This window comes from Leguminivora glycinivorella, chromosome 16 (assembly GCF_023078275.1).
Source record: "Leguminivora glycinivorella isolate SPB_JAAS2020 chromosome 16, LegGlyc_1.1, whole genome shotgun sequence".
NCBI lineage: Eukaryota > Metazoa > Arthropoda > Insecta > Lepidoptera > Tortricidae > Leguminivora > Leguminivora glycinivorella.
In genome coordinates this window covers 711,212-730,464 of record NC_062986.1, presented here as the reverse complement: position 1 = coordinate 730,464, position 19,253 = coordinate 711,212, and the positions used below count along the sequence as shown (strand labels likewise).

General features: G+C 51.5%; 2 protein-coding genes and 1 long non-coding RNA gene across 5 annotated transcripts in view; all 3 read right to left on the bottom strand.

The window, feature by feature from the left end:
- Nucleotides 1-641: 641 nt before the first annotated feature.
- Nucleotides 642-5,436, bottom strand: LOC125234874. Its single transcript, XM_048141295.1, has 3 exons — nt 5,324-5,436; nt 2,350-5,247; nt 642-1,375 (listed from the first exon to the last, which is right to left on the bottom strand). The coding sequence occupies exons 1-3, from the start codon at nt 5,434-5,436 to the stop codon at nt 1,177-1,179; spliced, it is 3,210 nt and encodes a 1,069-aa protein (XP_047997252.1). The 3' UTR covers nt 642-1,176.
- Nucleotides 5,437-9,758: 4,322 nt separating this feature from the next.
- The window catches only part of LOC125234464 (ran-binding protein 10), a 113,449-nt gene continuing 103,954 nt past the window's right edge, over nt 9,759-19,253 (bottom strand). For 2 of the 3 annotated variants that reach the window (XM_048140722.1, XM_048140723.1), the window contains 4 exons: nt 15,973-16,044; nt 12,647-12,762; nt 11,172-11,283; nt 9,759-10,022 (listed from right to left, as the gene is read on the bottom strand). In XM_048140722.1, the coding sequence (XP_047996679.1) occupies nt 9,889-10,022; nt 11,172-11,283; nt 12,647-12,762; nt 15,973-16,044 (434 nt within the window). In that variant the 3' untranslated portion in view covers nt 9,759-9,888. The remainder of the gene's footprint in view (nt 10,023-11,171; nt 11,284-12,646; nt 12,763-15,972; nt 16,045-19,253) is intronic. The other variant, XM_048140724.1, reaches the window with a different exon arrangement.
- On the bottom strand, nt 17,865-18,288 carry LOC125234470. Its single transcript, XR_007178003.1, has 2 exons — nt 18,010-18,288; nt 17,865-17,927 (listed from the first exon to the last, which is right to left on the bottom strand). It is a non-coding gene; the product is annotated as an uncharacterized LOC125234470 (long non-coding RNA).

Sequence of the window (19,253 nt, the reverse complement as noted above, 5' to 3'; positions counted from 1 at the left end):
CAAACGAGCAGTGATCATCACGCACGCACACGACGACAACTGTATGCTCAATGAGCTAACAACCGCGACAAGTCCGCCGGCGGCGACTCCGCTGTCTAGTATGCAGACATCTTTTGTCAATATTTTGAGTGTTACAATACCTTGAAATTAACTTTACAGAACTTTCTAATTTACTGATTTGCATTTCTTTTCTATTTTTAGATGTTCTTTCTCTTTTGAAAGTATATTGTAATGAGCAATAAGATACATAGCATAGCTTTGTATTTCTTAATAATAATGGGCCATATTTTATTGTCAATTCAAAACATTCTTTCTTTTACCAAACTACAGAACTTTTCCATACCATATAGTTTTAAATGTATGTTTTTTTTTGTATTCATAACCTTATTGGTTTATTTAACGTTCTTTTGAGGTTTTATTCCCTTTTGACACAAATGGGAACCCGGAACAGGTGTATAATAGTTGTATAGCTTTTACTTTATTATGCAATCGTAGGTAAAGTCGGCGTTATATCCGAATGATCCAGTGTTTAATAATTTGAACACAATAAGTAGTTATTGAGCATTTGGCATTTACAGTTAAGCTTACTCTTAGCGACCAAAAATTCAACCCCTTCTAGTTTTTATTTGAAAATGTATCGTATACAGTTAACAGTTCACTGTTTATTTTAGTAAGCTTCATATTATATGATAATTTGTTTCCAAAACGCCCCGCTCGGTGCGCTTTTTATAATCCCATACATGAAGCTCACCAAAAAAAGTACGTCCCGATATGTTTTCGAATAAAAGTTATTCTAGAGGTTCAGCCGGCCTAAAGTCACAATCGCAAGCGCTACGTGGCCAACGAAACTCGACTTCTCTGTCGCACCAATAATATACAAGAGTGATAGAGATAGTCGCAATACGCGTCGTAGCGTGTTCGCTTCGCAACTCGTCTACAGATATCAGGTGCCGTAGCCGAACGGCATTTCTGCGAAGCGAAACGCAAACGAAACGCCGCGAAAGGTAGTCCGGCTCCGTCGATGTCGCGCCAATACGCAAGAGCGATAGAGATAGATATCTACGAGCGTTTCGTGAGTGTTTGTGCCATTACCCAGGCTGTTGGCTACGTACGTAGCCAGGCTAGTAGACAAAAGGTCTTTTGCTCACGTTCCGTCGCAACTGTTAATATGGCTAGTTACAGACTAATACCAGAGTGTTTGACGAAGCAATAGCGATTGTGAAGTTGGGCAGGCCGGATGTGTGATAGATTGTTGGTCGCGGTGCCGTGTCGAGTATGCTTGTATAGATCATTAAGCACTGGAGCAGTCGCGAGTGCTCGCTCTACCGGCGCGGCGCGAGGGCGCGGGCGCGGGCGCGGAGGCGACGCCCCGGACCTGCAATATAAACAGACTCATTTTAATTAAATTATACTCGAAGTAAAACGATTTTATCTCGCCGGCCAATAGTGAAATCTAGTCTAGAGTAGCATCTTTCTAATAGTTCCGCCGCTTGTCGCTAGATGTCAGCGAACTCGCGATCGGACTATGCGCCGATCGAGGAGATTGGTGTTCTATTATTTTAATTAATTAGTCTATTTAGTTTGACATACGATTACATTTATGAATTATGTTGTTAACTGTATAAAGGACGGTTGCATCAAGCCGTTGTCACCGTTAAAGCGCTCGTTAAATTTTATTGTATGGGAAGTTCTATAGACGTCTGCTGCGTGACGATGATGTGTCTGTCAAATGTGTCTGGTATCACCGAATGGGCTCTACAGAAGACCAGCGCCGACTTCCAGTTAGCATCATGTTGAGTCGAGTCCATTTCGTGATGCGCACTTAATGTTCTGTTCTCTGTTTTTTTGTTCTTTTCTTGTGTGTACATGTACGGACGTGTTTGTGAGCGTCATGAATAAATGTCTTTTTCATCACACCCGCACTATAAATGTGCTATTGCACGCAGGCAGAGCGTGAGTTATAGAAAAATCGTTCTCCCAAGGGAATAATGAAATTTCTTGTACCGTACTTAACTTTTTTACATCTGTTTACATATTTTTTACATTGCGAGTGTGATGAAAAACATTGTGTGTAACTCGGGGAGTATGAATATTACTAATGAGAGTAAGGTAAATCGCTCCGGCAAGCCGTCGCTATTAAACTTACTCTCGTTAGTAATATTCAACTTTCTCCCCTTGTTGCACAATGTACTTTACCTAAATGTGGTCGATGCACCTGGCCCTAAGTGAAGTTTGTATAATTTTAATGACAGAACTGTGACTGTTAACTGACACACTGGACTTTTGAGTTTCTCCAAATGGAATTTAGTATCGTGCAGTAGAATGAGTAGGTCAGGTTAGGTTACTAACCTGGCGGGTGTGGCGCGCTCTCGTAGCGCACCAGTCAGCGGCGCAGCAGCGCGGGTAGATCCGCGAAGGCGCAGGCGCCGAGCCCGGCGCGCGACATGCGGCGCAGCAGCGCGCGCGAGTGCGACACGCACGCCTCCACCGGCGACGTCCACTGCATGCAGTAGAATGAGTAGGTTGACTAACCTGGCGGGTGTGGCGCGCTCTCGTAGCGCACCAGTCAGCGGCGCAGCAGCGCGGGTAGATCCGCGAAGGCGCAGGCGCCGAGCCCGGCGCGCGACATGCGGCGCAGCAGCGCGCGCGAGTGCGACACGCACGCCTCCACCGGCGACGTCCACTGCATGCAGTAGAATGAGTAGGTTGACTAACCTGGCGGGTGTGGCGCGCTCTCGTAGCGCACCAGTCAGCGGCGCAGCAGCGCGGGTAGATCCGCGAAGGCGCAGGCGCCGAGCCCGGCGCGCGACATGCGGCGCAGCAGCGCGCGCGAGTGCGACACGCACGCCTCCACCGGCGACGTCCACTGCATGCAGTAGAATGAGTAGGTTGACTAACCTGGCGGGTGTGGCGCGCTCTCGTAGCGCACCAGTCAGCGGCGCAGCAGCGCGGGTAGATCCGCGAAGGCGCAGGCGCCGAGCCCGGCGCGCGACATGCGGCGCAGCAGCGCGCGCGAGTGCGACACGCACGCCTCCACCGGCGACGTCCACTGCATGCAGTAGAATGAGTAGGTTGACTAACCTGGCGGGTGTGGCGCGCTCTCGTAGCGCACCAGTCAGCGGCGCAGCAGCGCGGGTAGATCCGCGAAGGCGCAGGCGCCGAGCCCGGCGCGCGACATGCGGCGCAGCAGCGCGCGCGAGTGCGACACGCACGCCTCCACCGGCGACGTCCACTGCATGCAGTAGAATGAGTAGGTTGACTAACCTGGCGGGTGTGGCGCGCTCTCGTAGCGCACCAGTCAGCGGCGCAGCAGCGCGGGTAGATCCGCGAAGGCGCAGGCGCCGAGCCCGGCGCGCGACATGCGGCGCAGCAGCGCGCGCGAGTGCGACACGCACGCCTCCACCGGCGACGTCCACTGCATGCAGTAGAATGAGTAGGTTGACTAACCTGGCGGGTGTGGCGCGCTCTCGTAGCGCACCAGTCAGCGGCGCAGCAGCGCGGGTAGATCCGCGAAGGCGCAGGCGCCGAGCCCGGCGCGCGACATGCGGCGCAGCAGCGCGCGCGAGTGCGACACGCACGCCTCCACCGGCGACGTCCACTGCATGCAGTAGAATGAGTAGGTTGACTAACCTGGCGGGTGTGGCGCGCTCTCGTAGCGCACCAGTCAGCGGCGCAGCAGCGCGGGTAGATCCGCGAAGGCGCAGGCGCCGAGCCCGGCGCGCGACATGCGGCGCAGCAGCGCGCGCGAGTACGACACGCACGCCTCCACCGGCGACGTCCACTGCATGCAGTAGAATGAGTAGGTTGACTAACCTGGCGGGTGTGGCGCGCTCTCGTAGCGCACCAGTCAGCGGCGCAGCAGCGCGGGTAGATCCGCGAAGGCGCAGGCGCCGAGCCCGGCGCGCGACATGCGGCGCAGCAGCGCGCGCGAGTGCGACACGCACGCCTCCACCGGCGACGTCCACTGCATGCAGTAGAATGAGTAGGTTGACTAACCTGGCGGGTGTGGCGCGCTCTCGTAGCGCACCAGTCAGCGGCGCAGCAGCGCGGGTAGATCCGCGAAGGCGCAGGCGCCGAGCCCGGCGCGCGACATGCGGCGCAGCAGCGCGCGCGAGTGCGACACGCACGCCTCCACCGGCGACGTCCACTGCATGCAGTAGAATGAGTAGGTTGACTAACCTGGCGGGTGTGGCGCGCTCTCGTAGCGCACCAGTCAGCGGCGCAGCAGCGCGGGTAGATCCGCGAAGGCGCAGGCGCCGAGCCCGGCGCGCGACATGCGGCGCAGCAGCGCGCGCGAGTGCGACACGCACGCCTCCACCGGCGACGTCCACTGCATGCAGTAGAATGAGTAGGTTGACTAACCTGGCGGGTGTGGCGCGCTCTCGTAGCGCACCAGTCAGCGGCGCAGCAGCGCGGGTAGATCCGCGAAGGCGCAGGCGCCGAGCCCGGCGCGCGACATGCGGCGCAGCAGCGCGCGCGAGTGCGACACGCACGCCTCCACCGGCGACGTCCACTGCATGCAGTAGAATGAGTAGGTTGACTAACCTGGCGGGTGTGGCGCGCTCTCGTAGCGCACCAGTCAGCGGCGCAGCAGCGCGGGTAGATCCGCGAAGGCGCAGGCGCCGAGCCCGGCGCGCGACATGCGGCGCAGCAGCGCGCGCGAGTGCGACACGCACGCCTCCACCGGCGACGTCCACTGCATGCAGTAGAATGAGTAGGTTGACTAACCTGGCGGGTGTGGCGCGCTCTCGTAGCGCACCAGTCAGCGGCGCAGCAGCGCGGGTAGATCCGCGAAGGCGCAGGCGCCGAGCCCGGCGCGCGACATGCGGCGCAGCAGCGCGCGCGAGTGCGACACGCACGCCTCCACCGGCGACGTCCACTGCATGCAGTAGAATGAGTAGGTTGACTAACCTGGCGGGTGTGGCGCGCTCTCGTAGCGCACCAGTCAGCGGCGCAGCAGCGCGGGTAGATCCGCGAAGGCGCAGGCGCCGAGCCCGGCGCGCGACATGCGGCGCAGCAGCGCGCGCGAGTGCGACACGCACGCCTCCACCGGCGACGTCCACTGCATGCAGTAGAATGAGTAGGTTGACTAACCTGGCGGGTGTGGCGCGCTCTCGTAGCGCACCAGTCAGCGGCGCAGCAGCGCGGGTAGATCCGCGAAGGCGCAGGCGCCGAGCCCGGCGCGCGACATGCGGCGCAGCAGCGCGCGCGCGAGTGCGACACGCACGCCTCCACCGGCGACGTCCACTGCATGCAGTAGAATGAGTAGGTTGACTAACCTGGCGGGTGTGGCGCGCTCTCGTAGCGCACCAGTCAGCGGCGCAGCAGCGCGGGTAGATCCGCGAAGGCGCAGGCGCCGAGCCCGGCGCGCGACATGCGGCGCAGCAGCGCGCGCGAGTGCGACACGCACGCCTCCACCGGCGACGTCCACTGCATGCAGTAGAATGAGTAGGTTGACTAACCTGGCGGGTGTGGCGCGCTCTCGTAGCGCACCAGTCAGCGGCGCAGCAGCGCGGGTAGATCCGCGAAGGCGCAGGCGCCGAGCCCGGCGCGCGACATGCGGCGCAGCAGCGCGCGCGAGTGCGACACGCACGCCTCCACCGGCGACGTCCACTGCATGCAGTAGAATGAGTAGGTTGACTAACCTGGCGGGTGTGGCGCGCTCTCGTAGCGCACCAGTCAGCGGCGCAGCAGCGCGGGTAGATCCGCGAAGGCGCAGGCGCCGAGCCCGGCGCGCGACATGCGGCGCAGCAGCGCGCGCGAGTGCGACACGCACGCCTCCACCGGCGACGTCCACTGCATGCAGTAGAATGAGTAGGTTGACTAACCTGGCGGGTGTGGCGCGCTCTCGTAGCGCACCAGTCAGCGGCGCAGCAGCGCGGGTAGATCCGCGAAGGCGCAGGCGCCGAGCCCGGCGCGCGACATGCGGCGCAGCAGCGCGCGCGAGTGCGACACGCACGCCTCCACCGGCGACGTCCACTGCATGCAGTAGAATGAGTAGGTTGACTAACCTGGCGGGTGTGGCGCGCTCTCGTAGCGCACCAGTCAGCGGCGCAGCAGCGCGGGTAGATCCGCGAAGGCGCAGGCGCCGAGCCCGGCGCGCGACATGCGGCGCAGCAGCGCGCGCGAGTGCGACACGCACGCCTCCACCGGCGACGTCCACTGCATGCAGTAGAATGAGTAGGTTGACTAACCTGGCGGGTGTGGCGCGCTCTCGTAGCGCACCAGTCAGCGGCGCAGCAGCGCGGGTAGATCCGCGAAGGCGCAGGCGCCGAGCCCGGCGCGCGACATGCGGCGCAGCAGCGCGCGCGAGTGCGACACGCACGCCTCCACCGGCGACGTCCACTGCATGCAGTAGAATGAGTAGGTTGACTAACCTGGCGGGTGTGGCGCGCTCTCGTAGCGCACCAGTCAGCGGCGCAGCAGCGCGGGTAGATCCGCGAAGGCGCAGGCGCCGAGCCCGGCGCGCGACATGCGGCGCAGCAGCGCGCGCGAGTGCGACACGCACGCCTCCACCGGCGACGTCCACTGCATGCAGTAGAATGAGTAGGTTGACTAACCTGGCGGGTGTGGCGCGCTCTCGTAGCGCACCAGTCAGCGGCGCAGCAGCGCGGGTAGATCCGCGAAGGCGCAGGCGCCGAGCCCGGCGCGCGACATGCGGCGCAGCAGCGCGCGCGAGTGCGACACGCACGCCTCCACCGGCGACGTCCACTGCATGCAGTAGAATGAGTAGGTTGACTAACCTGGCGGGTGTGGCGCGCTCTCGTAGCGCACCAGTCAGCGGCGCAGCAGCGCGGGTAGATCCGCGAAGGCGCAGGCGCCGAGCCCGGCGCGCGACATGCGGCGCAGCAGCGCGCGCGAGTGCGACACGCACGCCTCCACCGGCGACGTCCACTGCATGCAGTAGAATGAGTAGGTTGACTAACCTGGCGGGTGTGGCGCGCTCTCGTAGCGCACCAGTCAGCGGCGCAGCAGCGCGGGTAGATCCGCGAAGGCGCAGGCGCCGAGCCCGGCGCGCGACATGCGGCGCAGCAGCGCGCGCGAGTGCGACACGCACGCCTCCACCGGCGACGTCCACTGCATGCAGTAGAATGAGTAGGTTGACTAACCTGGCGGGTGTGGCGCGCTCTCGTAGCGCACCAGTCAGCGGCGCAGCAGCGCGGGTAGATCCGCGAAGGCGCAGGCGCCGAGCCCGGCGCGCGACATGCGGCGCAGCAGCGCGCGCGAGTGCGACACGCACGCCTCCACCGGCGACGTCCACTGCATGCAGTAGAATGAGTAGGTTGACTAACCTGGCGGGTGTGGCGCGCTCTCGTAGCGCACCAGTCAGCGGCGCAGCAGCGCGGGTAGATCCGCGAAGGCGCAGGCGCCGAGCCCGGCGCGCGACATGCGGCGCAGCAGCGCGCGCGAGTGCGACACGCACGCCTCCACCGGCGACGTCCACTGCATGCAGTAGAATGAGTAGGTTGACTAACCTGGCGGGTGTGGCGCGCTCTCGTAGCGCACCAGTCAGCGGCGCAGCAGCGCGGGTAGATCCGCGAAGGCGCAGGCGCCGAGCCCGGCGCGCGACATGCGGCGCAGCAGCGCGCGCGAGTGCGACACGCACGCCTCCACCGGCGACGTCCACTGCATGCAGTAGAATGAGTAGGTTGACTAACCTGGCGGGTGTGGCGCGCTCTCGTAGCGCACCAGTCAGCGGCGCAGCAGCGCGGGTAGATCCGCGAAGGCGCAGGCGCCGAGCCCGGCGCGCGACATGCGGCGCAGCAGCGCGCGCGAGTGCGACACGCACGCCTCCACCGGCGACGTCCACTGCATGCAGTAGAATGAGTAGGTTGACTAACCTGGCGGGTGTGGCGCGCTCTCGTAGCGCACCAGTCAGCGGCGCAGCAGCGCGGGTAGATCCGCGAAGGCGCAGGCGCCGAGCCCGGCGCGCGACATGCGGCGCAGCAGCGCGCGCGAGTGCGACACGCACGCCTCCACCGGCGACGTCCACTGCATGCAGTAGAATGAGTAGGTTGACTAACCTGGCGGGTGTGGCGCGCTCTCGTAGCGCACCAGTCAGCGGCGCAGCAGCGCGGGTAGATCCGCGAAGGCGCAGGCGCCGAGCCCGGCGCGCGACATGCGGCGCAGCAGCGCGCGCGAGTGCGACACGCACGCCTCCACCGGCGACGTCCACTGCATGCAGTAGAATGAGTAGGTTGACTAACCTGGCGGGTGTGGCGCGCTCTCGTAGCGCACCAGTCAGCGGCGCAGCAGCGCGGGTAGATCCGCGAAGGCGCAGGCGCCGAGCCCGGCGCGCGACATGCGGCGCAGCAGCGCGCGCGAGTGCGACACGCACGCCTCCACCGGCGACGTCCACTGCATGCAGTAGAATGAGTAGGTTGACTAACCTGGCGGGTGTGGCGCGCTCTCGTAGCGCACCAGTCAGCGGCGCAGCAGCGCGGGTAGATCCGCGAAGGCGCAGGCGCCGAGCCCGGCGCGCGACATGCGGCGCAGCAGCGCGCGCGAGTGCGACACGCACGCCTCCACCGGCGACGTCCACTGCATGCAGTAGAATGAGTAGGTTGACTAACCTGGCGGGTGTGGCGCGCTCTCGTAGCGCACCAGTCAGCGGCGCAGCAGCGCGGGTAGATCCGCGAAGGCGCAGGCGCCGAGCCCGGCGCGCGACATGCGGCGCAGCAGCGCGCGCGAGTGCGACACGCACGCCTCCACCGGCGACGTCCACTGCATGCAGTAGAATGAGTAGGTTGACTAACCTGGCGGGTGTGGCGCGCTCTCGTAGCGCACCAGTCAGCGGCGCAGCAGCGCGGGTAGATCCGCGAAGGCGCAGGCGCCGAGCCCGGCGCGCGACATGCGGCGCAGCAGCGCGCGCGAGTGCGACACGCACGCCTCCACCGGCGACGTCCACTGCATGCAGTAGAATGAGTAGGTTGACTAACCTGGCGGGTGTGGCGCGCTCTCGTAGCGCACCAGTCAGCGGCGCAGCAGCGCGGGTAGATCCGCGAAGGCGCAGGCGCCGAGCCCGGCGCGCGACATGCGGCGCAGCAGCGCGCGCGAGTGCGACACGCACGCCTCCACCGGCGACGTCCACTGCATGCAGTAGAATGAGTAGGTTGACTAACCTGGCGGGTGTGGCGCGCTCTCGTAGCGCACCAGTCAGCGGCGCAGCAGCGCGGGTAGATCCGCGAAGGCGCAGGCGCCGAGCCCGGCGCGCGACATGCGGCGCAGCAGCGCGCGCGAGTGCGACACGCACGCCTCCACCGGCGACGTCCACTGCATGCAGTAGAATGAGTAGGTTGACTAACCTGGCGGGTGTGGCGCGCTCTCGTAGCGCACCAGTCAGCGGCGCAGCAGCGCGGGTAGATCCGCGAAGGCGCAGGCGCCGAGCCCGGCGCGCGACATGCGGCGCAGCAGCGCGCGCGAGTACGACACGCACGCCTCCACCGGCGACGTCCACTGCATGCAGTAGAATGAGTAGGTTGACTAACCTGGCGGGTGTGGCGCGCTCTCGTAGCGCACCAGTCAGCGGCGCAGCAGCGCGGGTAGATCCGCGAAGGCGCAGGCGCCGAGCCCGGCGCGCGACATGCGGCGCAGCAGCGCGCGCGAGTGCGACACGCACGCCTCCACCGGCGACGTCCACTGCATGCAGTAGAATGAGTAGGTTGACTAACCTGGCGGGTGTGGCGCGCTCTCGTAGCGCACCAGTCAGCGGCGCAGCAGCGCGGGTAGATCCGCGAAGGCGCAGGCGCCGAGCCCGGCGCGCGACATGCGGCGCAGCAGCGCGCGCGAGTGCGACACGCACGCCTCCACCGGCGACGTCCACTGCATGCAGTAGAATGAGTAGGTTGACTAACCTGGCGGGTGTGGCGCGCTCTCGTAGCGCACCAGTCAGCGGCGCAGCAGCGCGGGTAGATCCGCGAAGGCGCAGGCGCCGAGCCCGGCGCGCGACATGCGGCGCAGCAGCGCGCGCGAGTGCGACACGCACGCCTCCACCGGCGACGTCCACTGCATGCCCATTGATTCTGAAACACATATTTTGACCTCCACAGAAGAAGCGCTGGTGGCCTAGCGGTGAGAGCATGCGACGAAGTCGCGGATTCGAACCCCGGCTCGCACCGATAAGTTTTTCGGAATGTATGTGCGAAATGTCATTTGATATTTGCCAGTCGCTTTTCGGTGAAGGAAAACATCGTGAGAAAACCGAATTCTAATGAGGTCTAATTTACCCTTCGGATTGGAAGGTCAAATGGCAATCGCTTTCGTAAAAACTAGTGCCTACGCCACATCTTGGGATTAGTTGTCAAAGCGAACCCCAGGCTCCCATGAGCCGTGGCAAATGCCCAGATAACACAAGAAGGAAGGTATGATGTGACTCGACCGAGACGGCTGCGGCACGTCTTACGACTCAGCCACGACATTGGTCTAAACGCGACAGCGGTGAGCGGCGGCTATACATTGGAGCGAGACACAGCGATGGGACTTTTCATTCGCACGTATGGCTGCCGCTCACCGCTGACGCGCTTAGACCAATGTCATGGGTGGGCCGTTAGACGTTTGCCACGTGAGCACATCGCCTCGCAGCGCGCCCCGTTCTGTGTGAACCCGGCTAATGAAGTCGAGAAATTAAAACCATCAAAACGAGCCGGATTCGAGTCGAACCGAATTAGTGACTCTGATCCAAATGCGACCCTGTTGCTATGTAACTTTTTCTATAATATATACAATTATACATGATTGTTAAATAACTACCTCAGCTTATTCCGTTCCCGTTGTCCGAAATAAATGCTTTCATTATATTGCACGGATACTAAATACGAAAAAATTGAATGAAACTAACTCACGTTAATATAACGAAATGTGTAAAATAATGTCAAAATTTAATCTAAGTAATTACCTACTTGTAGCCCTCTATATTGCTGTGCTCTTACAGGGTGTCACATGTATACCTCTATGTTCCACTCCATCCATGTTTGTAATGTGATATGCAATAAATGATTCTATTCTATTCACGTTCGAGACAAGTGTCGTACAAGAAGAAGTCTATGTTTATATTGGCCAGCGGTGGGCGATGAAGGACTGACATGACGCTACTACGTAGCTTTATTTGACGTTCATATGCGCATTGTAATATGCCTACTTGAAAAATAAATATTTCATTTTCATTACTTTACCTAATATGGCGGAGTTGAGCGCCTCGCACACCGCCTCGCGCCGGACGGGCTGCAGCTGCCAGCCCACGGGGCTGTCCCAGGGATTACTATACGCCAGTAAACTGAACGCATCCTGAAACCAAACAAAAAATATATTACATTACGTTGAAAATCGGAAAAATTATCACATTAACAATTTACTGCTCTACTGCACAAGAAACTATTTTTTATATTTTTATTATATACCTATTCGATAAATATCATCAATATTGGAGAATTTGTCACAATTAAAAGATTCGATTTTAAAATTATGACGGTTTTCAAATGTACAAAGCCACAGAGTCATCGCGCGAGGAAATTACGTCGCCAGGCAATTGCCTCGCGCGGCAAACGGGCCATGCAGACCTGCCTATGACCTGGAATGGCCTTGGCTAAACGACTCGCGGCGCTAGCACATTGCCTCGCGACGTGCCTCGCCCTATGACAAACTTACTTCTTACATATATTGATCCTTGAAGTATCTTTCAAGCAGAAGGTAACTAGGTACAAAGAATTCAAAGTCTAGCTCACTCGTGTCTATTCTTACGACGATGTAGTCAGAACTGCGCTAAGCGAATACGAGAAAGGATAGTATAGCCCATTAATGGAAATATTTGTCTCGTGTTGTACCATAGATTAAATTAGAGATGAGCCGAACATGGATTTTGCCGAATACGAATATTCTGCCGAACTTTCGGTTCAGCTCTTACCGAACCGAACATTCGGCCGAATATTCGGTTACGCCATTTTTAAAAAAGCGGATGTTAAGATTACAACTATTAAATGACTGATAATGGTTACATATGTTACTAGAACTACATATGTTATTACGATTTAGTGGATATAACTAAAACTTAGTTAAAACAACTCTAAACTCTTCTCAACTCTTGAACTACGGTTTTTTCAACATTGTATTTGTATTTTGACGCATAGGCAATTATCTATTTTTAGTAGTTCCTTAGAAAGCTATTACTAAAATCTTTTCTTCTTCATTATTTTTTTACTTTGTTTATTCGGTAAATATTCGGCAAAGCAACCGAATTATTCGGCCGAATACGAACATTGAAAAACTTGCCGAATATGCTGAATACCGAATATTTACCGAATATTCGGCCCATCTCTAGATTAAATATAACAAGATCATACCATCCCATACATTAAAATGCGACCGCCTAAGACCGCGCTTACACTCCACCACACAAGGATGGCGCCACAAAAAAATGCCTTGTTGCCACCGATTATTTGTAGATTGGCATTAAGTGTCAATTCCGAGCAGTAAATCTATGTCAAAAGTGACACTTAACGCCATCTACAAGTATAATCGAAAGCTACAAGACATTTTATTTTGGCGCCATCGCCATCTATGTGTGGTGGAGTGTAAGCGCGGTCTTAGGCGGTCGCATTTTAATGTATGGGATGGTATGATCTTGTTATATTTAATTTATGGTTGTACGTACCTCCAGCATGGCCTTGTGGTAGTTGTCCTGGCTCAGCTTCTGGCTGGCGGCGTACAGCTCGCGGCCGAAGGCGAGCATGCGCTCCACGGACGCGCGGTTGCCGCACCCCTCTGCGTCTGCGCGGGACTTTATGTTACTACCACGTCCACAAGCTTTGGAGACTGATGATGAGAAAGACGCAGTTTATATTGCAAAACTCGAAAATTAGTGGTCACTTTTACATGTCAAATGATTAGTAAAGTTGCCAATGGAAAAGAAATCAGAATTATGTAGTTGCGGCCGTGCCGTGACGACGCATCACATTTTCAAAATGGCGACAGTTCGTCAGAGAGCATTCATTTCGACGTATGACACGCGGATCAAATAAAACATTTGGTCAATTCAAGTTTGACGGATTAACATTTCAGTATTTAGAATACAGATAAAATTACAAATTAGTCGTTAAAACTGTGTCTTTCTCCGATTTTTGTAAAAAAAAGTGTGTTCTCAAAATATTGAGACAAAATGAGTTCGTGAATTAATGCAGATTAAAAAATGTCTTTAGAAGGTCAACTGTTTTAAAGAGTGAGTTAATGTAAGCGTTTTGTGATCCTAAATACTTGAGCGTCTAAAGACCACTGAAGTGTGTTGGTAAAATTCAAATTTGATCCGAATGGATTCTCTTGGCTCTAAGGTATGTTTTGTCCATAAATATTTACATAATATGGTCACATTGCTTTTACTTCACAAGACTGGACAACACACATAGTCTCTAAAGGACTATTCAAAGATGAAAAGTTCAACATTAACCACAAAAAGTGCAAGGTTGAGGTTCATTTAGGAACATTATACCCAGTAATCGGTATTATGGTTCCTGGTTAAAATTGTAATGGATTAGCAAGTTCAATCATATCAGTAACTTGAACTGATTTGTAATTTTCATTTATAAAACCCAGGTTAGAAACGTCCACTCCAAAACTGCTGTCACTGACAAAGTAGGATTTTTGAGACATTAGATGTTATTTATGTATAGAAAACCAGTGGATAGGAGGGTGGTCACACCCATGCGAGCCCCGAGACCAATAATATGATGATACTGTGGGGAGTACATAGTACATACATACGCTACTATATGTATATCTGAATACGTAGATAGATATGAAGCGCAGCATGCAGACGTACCTTGTCGCATGCTCGCTGTTAGTTTGGACGACGAGTAACTTCATCAATACCGGTAATAATTCATCAGTCCAACTTTTTTGCATAATTATTTACTACATCATTAGTCGGATATATAATGTCACTCACTTGTGCAATTGGTTAAGACAATACAATTTTGCTCTTAGCGACAATTCAGAATTACGTAATAAAAATTTAAGAAAGTCTAGGGTACAATTACATAATAAAAATTGAAGAAGGTTTTTTTGGCACCAAATTGGCGCCAACTAATATTTTTTGTAGTGTCAAAACTGTTAGATAGATGAATTATTACAGATGTAGTGCAAATTCCATCGCATTTTCACGGAATCGCACGAACATGTCATGCTATTTCAGCAGTATCAGTTTAAGAGGTACTGACGTCGACTGAAATAGCATGACAAATACGAACGTTTCCGAGAAAATACGAAAAACTATTATGCACTACATCTGTACGGTATATATATTAACTTCATGTTACATGGGCACAGGAAAATCGGATTCTTTTGAACAATCATTTTACTCAAATAGTTCCCCATACAGAATCGTGCAAAAACAATCCTCAACTTACAACTTACTACAGGAACAAACTTAAAGCAAATAAGTTGAAAACGGTTTAATAAAACTTAACTAAGTACTTACTGTTCGCAAGCTAAGAATACTTACAGTTTATCGATGGAGGTAAAGTAGTGATATTGAAGAATAGGGATATTTGGATAGATAAAGAAGGATTAAGTTAGAAAGTAAAAATAAGGAATTAGACTTATATATAACATAGATTTATTAGTCTAAATATACTAAAAATGGTAAATATTAATCATAAATCGAAAAAAGAGGTGATTAAACTATCCTACAGGCAAAGTTGAGGTAAATAAATATTGATCTCATACAAAATGAAATTAAATAAGAAGTACTTTCAATATGTTTCTCGCTGGCAAAAATTTGTTAGTATCGTAAAATAACACAAAAATAATTGATTATTAGTTTAAATAGATATAAATTAAATTAAATATTAAAGGTATTACATACAGGAAGGAAAAGGTATCTTTATGTGATTTGGAAGGTCCCTTTTCCCTGACTTACAGTTGTTCAAAAAAATCACTACTAATTCTGCACCAGGACTTTATTGCAATACGTTTTAGGAATCGTCAGATAACAGTGAGAGAATGTTACAAGTTAAATACTCATGGGCCACGTTAACACGGCAATTAATTAACAACGCAATCAAACTATACCTGCATCGGGTCGAATAGATCTGATGCCAGCGGACTTGTTCAAAAAATGTTCAAATGTTGTTTTGACGCGAGAATCCCAGCCGACGTATTATGCTTCCCATTTTATCACTTATCCACGTGGATATGACATCTGTCACTCTCACGCTGACATACTTGCCACACACAAAACGTGACGGATTCTTTATCCACATAGATAGGTGATAAAATTGGAAGCACAATAGGTCCATTGGCCTTCGGATGGCGTAAGTCAAGGAAGGGCCTTGGAATGGTGAGATTGAAGCGAGCCCACCGACACACCGAACTGAGGAACCGTGACGAACGTATTCATATAATCAGATCATTGTTGTTAAAGAACGCGTCAAATTCTTTTGAGTCTATGCGACTGTTGGACACGTTTTATCGCGGCAATATCCACGGATGTTTTAATCAAAATATTCACGACATCTCCCAACATTCGGTAATCAGAAGACTTCATGTTCAGTCATAAATTCACTCAGTATTTCGATATGTGGGCCACTTTTTCAAAGTTGTCTACCCCACTTTTTTGGATTTCGAAACTTTTATGTGGTTTAATCCTATAATAGGAGAAAAAAAGTATCCCAAGGTTTTTTCCATTTCGTTACCGTTTTTTCATATATTTTGTATGGCGGTAACGAATGGAAGGTTTGAGAAATGTATGGAAATCATGGGACATTTATTTTCTCCTATCAGAATCGAAAGACCTCGCGAATTTGAGTATATGAATCGCGTGAAAAATACCCATGTTACAAAAAAAGTGGGGTGGACAACTTTGAAAAAAAAAATGGCCCATTTAGTCACAAAAACACGTCGATCAGTCGCACCAAATTTCGATCGCGATTAAAATTGGAGCTGATAACATGAGTACGTCGGTCACCGGTCTTGTGGTATACCAACCCTTGTGGAAGTCCGGCATGAGCTGGTGCACGCTGGCCGTGACGCCGGGCATGCCCTTCACCGGCGCCGCATCTACAACCACAACCCGTCACCCGAGCCCGAGCGCGAGCCCGACACAACCCGCCAACCCGCTCAACGTCTCACATAGCTAAACCGTGCTTAATGGTACTGGAGGTTGCACGACAGTCACAGATTGCTAATAAATAATAAATATCTGGGCGACCGAGCTTCGCTGGTTCTATTTTATTATATCAAGTCTTTAGATATAAAAAAAACTCGTATAAATCCAAAAAAAAAAAAAACATTTCTAGCCGGGATTCGAAAACCTGCGAGGTGCTTGCGAACCTCAGACCGACTATTACGACTGAGCTACGAGCTGCCGATGCGCGGTCGGCGAAATTAACGACCATATTTTTCGTTTATTAACGCGAAAGAAAAACGCATGAAAACTCGAAAATTCGTGTTTTCCGGGATCTAAGGCTAAGCTAGATCGGTTTTTCACCCCCGAAAACCCCCACATAACAAATTTCAGCGAAATCGTTAGAGCGGTTTCCGAGATCATCGGTATATAAAAATAAATAAATATACAAGAATTGCTCGTTTAAAGATATAAGATGTGCGTTGCTATCTCGAAACACGAACACTTTTTTCGTCCACGTTCGCCAAGCGGGATGCCATGTTTGTGTTCGAAAAATTTGGCATACTGTGTTCACTGTTGCCCACAGTTTGCCGAGCATGTTGAGCCACCATAAAACATCCCCATTATTTTCGTTGCACCTTAAGCGAACGCTAAAAAAAACCGTTACATCTTTCCAGTTTTAGGCTGATTTTCCCGAGAACGAAAAGGATTCCGCTTGCAGTTACCGGATTCAACAAAAATGTTCTATCGAGTCACAATACATTCTTTAGTTTAAATATCGATTGCAATTCTTTTCACGTATTAACATGCTAAACCCAGCGTCTCTATAAATCAAAAGTAACCAATATTATACCGTGTTCCAGGTATTACAATTTCCTTTCCTTGTTCTTACCTAACTAACCAGTTTTAAATAAAATAATTTACGGTTTCGGAACGACAAACTCCGTCGGACACTCGAGGACGAGGATTAACAGGTATAGCGACACAAGTACCAGATTCAAAGCCCTACCTTGTGAATCCACCAGTTACCATTAAAACCACGGATAATGTTGTAAAGGATTACTAGTTCAACACAAGCCACGGGTTGTCTTCAGGCGCGACGGCTGGCATCTTTCTTAGACCTCACGTAATGCGACAAATTGACAATAGTCACTCAAGTTGTCACATTGACGTGGCAAATTCTCGTGCTGTAGGGATAGGAGGAAGCTCCGCGATAGGTATTCGGTACTAAGCATTCTTTTCACTAAATATTCTCGATATTTTTTTAACTTTAAGCATCGGAAGATAAAAAAGGCAGACGGACATATCAGTGTACATTTGATCATTTCAAATAAATACTTCATTTCATTTCATTTCATTTCAAGGAATAAAATATATAATGAAATTATGAAGCATAGAGGAATAAGTAAGGGATGACTTGTAACTCCATACATCAGTAAATGCGAGTTATTTGTATAGACATAGTTATAGTGACATCTAGCGACAATCACGCGTCAACTAGCGTAAATTATCAGTACTGGTACTTGTCAATAGATGTCGCGACGAACGAAGAGACTAATGCTCACCAATTTTTAGCTAAATTAGCTTAATATTACAACAGTATTAATCAGTATTCTGTTTTCAATTCCTTCTGCTTGTAATATAAGTTGTAAATTGTTCTAATATTACATTTTTGGCAGACGAGACACTGTCGACACCTAGTATCGAGTAGTGATACTGATAATTCACGCTATTTGACGCGTGATTGTCGCTAATATAAATATAAGACCGTTAAGTGTCTATTTTACTAGAACTTGAAATAAACAATGACGTTGCTCTGAAATTAGAGATTTTATTTTAAGTATCACACAATAAGCAATAATTACACTTTAAACTAAAACACATAGGTACTTTCTCACCTGAAATTAGAGAAACGACATTTTAAGTCTATTTCTTACAATTCCTTTTTATATTATTTATTATCTTATTTATTGTTGTACAATTTGCATTTCCATGACATACGTGACATAACGAGTTATATTCTATCACCTAGCAACCGTTCTATTTTAACGACTGCGCAGAACGCTGTTATGAATAGCGCCATCTATGCTATTCTGTATGCAACCTGTCACTGCTCACCGGCGTTCAGCACTGAGCAATAGATTAAAGAAATATATTTTCTTTACATAAATAACTGGCATTTACTGATGTATATGGCGTTACCATTCTTCCCTTACTTATTCCTCTATGTTATGAAGTAAAAAATAAAATTTGGTTATTCAAAGAAACTTGATTGAATATTTTAAGAAGTGAACATTATGTACCGATACCTTGGACGCAGGATAGCAAGCAAGCGATGATCCAGTGGCGCAAGTAAATAAGCATGCGACGAGGTGCGGTGAGATGCTCTAATGCGGTGCGCACTACGCCCAACTAAACCATGCTACGATACTATCAACCAAGTAGTCGAGGACTAAACTAACTCTGCACACCGGTACAGATGTAATGTGAACATTTGCCTTTTGTTACGGAAACTTACGAACGTGTCATGCTATTTCAGTCAGTCTCAGTATAAGATGTACTGACATTGACTGACTAGCATGACAATACGAACGTTTCCGGAAAAATACGAAGGTAACCCTTTTCGCACTACATCTGTAGCAAAGTGTGGAAGTGTCATAAACGACCAATTTCTGTGAAAATATGACGTTTGAGGCAGGTTCACACTTTGTTACGTCAATGTCGGTAAAGTTAGCTTAGGCTGACTTTGAAAGGTATTTAAGAATCTGACAGCAAACGTAGATGGCGCTATACGGCGCTGTCTACTTTAGCTGTTTCAATTCGAGGCAGTATTTATGTTTGAAAGCCTCGTCTACTATTATGTACTCTTTACATATGGACTTTCATTCCAAACGACACAGTTGTCGGACTTTTATATCCAATTAATTTCGTAGCATACTGCATATTCAGTGTGATATTTCTGTTTAAAATAAATAAACTAAAAGATGATACATATAGGTAAAACTATATTATGGCATACATATTTATATGTCGGCCTTAACCATATATAAATGTAGTTAGTTATATATTTGATATCCACTTGTAACGTCCAGGCAAAACACAAAGCAACTAGCAAATAATAAAATAAATAATGACGAATGTT

Coding starts and splice junctions, on each gene's coding strand:
- LOC125234874 (XM_048141295.1), bottom strand. CDS start 5,436: ATGCAGTGGACGTCGCCGGTGGAGGCGTGCGTGTCGCACTCGCGCGCG. Junction 5,248..5,323: donor GCGGATCTACCCGCGCTGCT/GCGCCGCTGACT, acceptor TACTGCATGCAG/TGGACGTCGCCGGTGGAGGC. Junction 1,376..2,349: donor GAGCGCGCCACACCCGCCAG/GTTAGTAACCTA, acceptor TTTATATTGCAG/GTCCGGGGCGTCGCCTCCGC.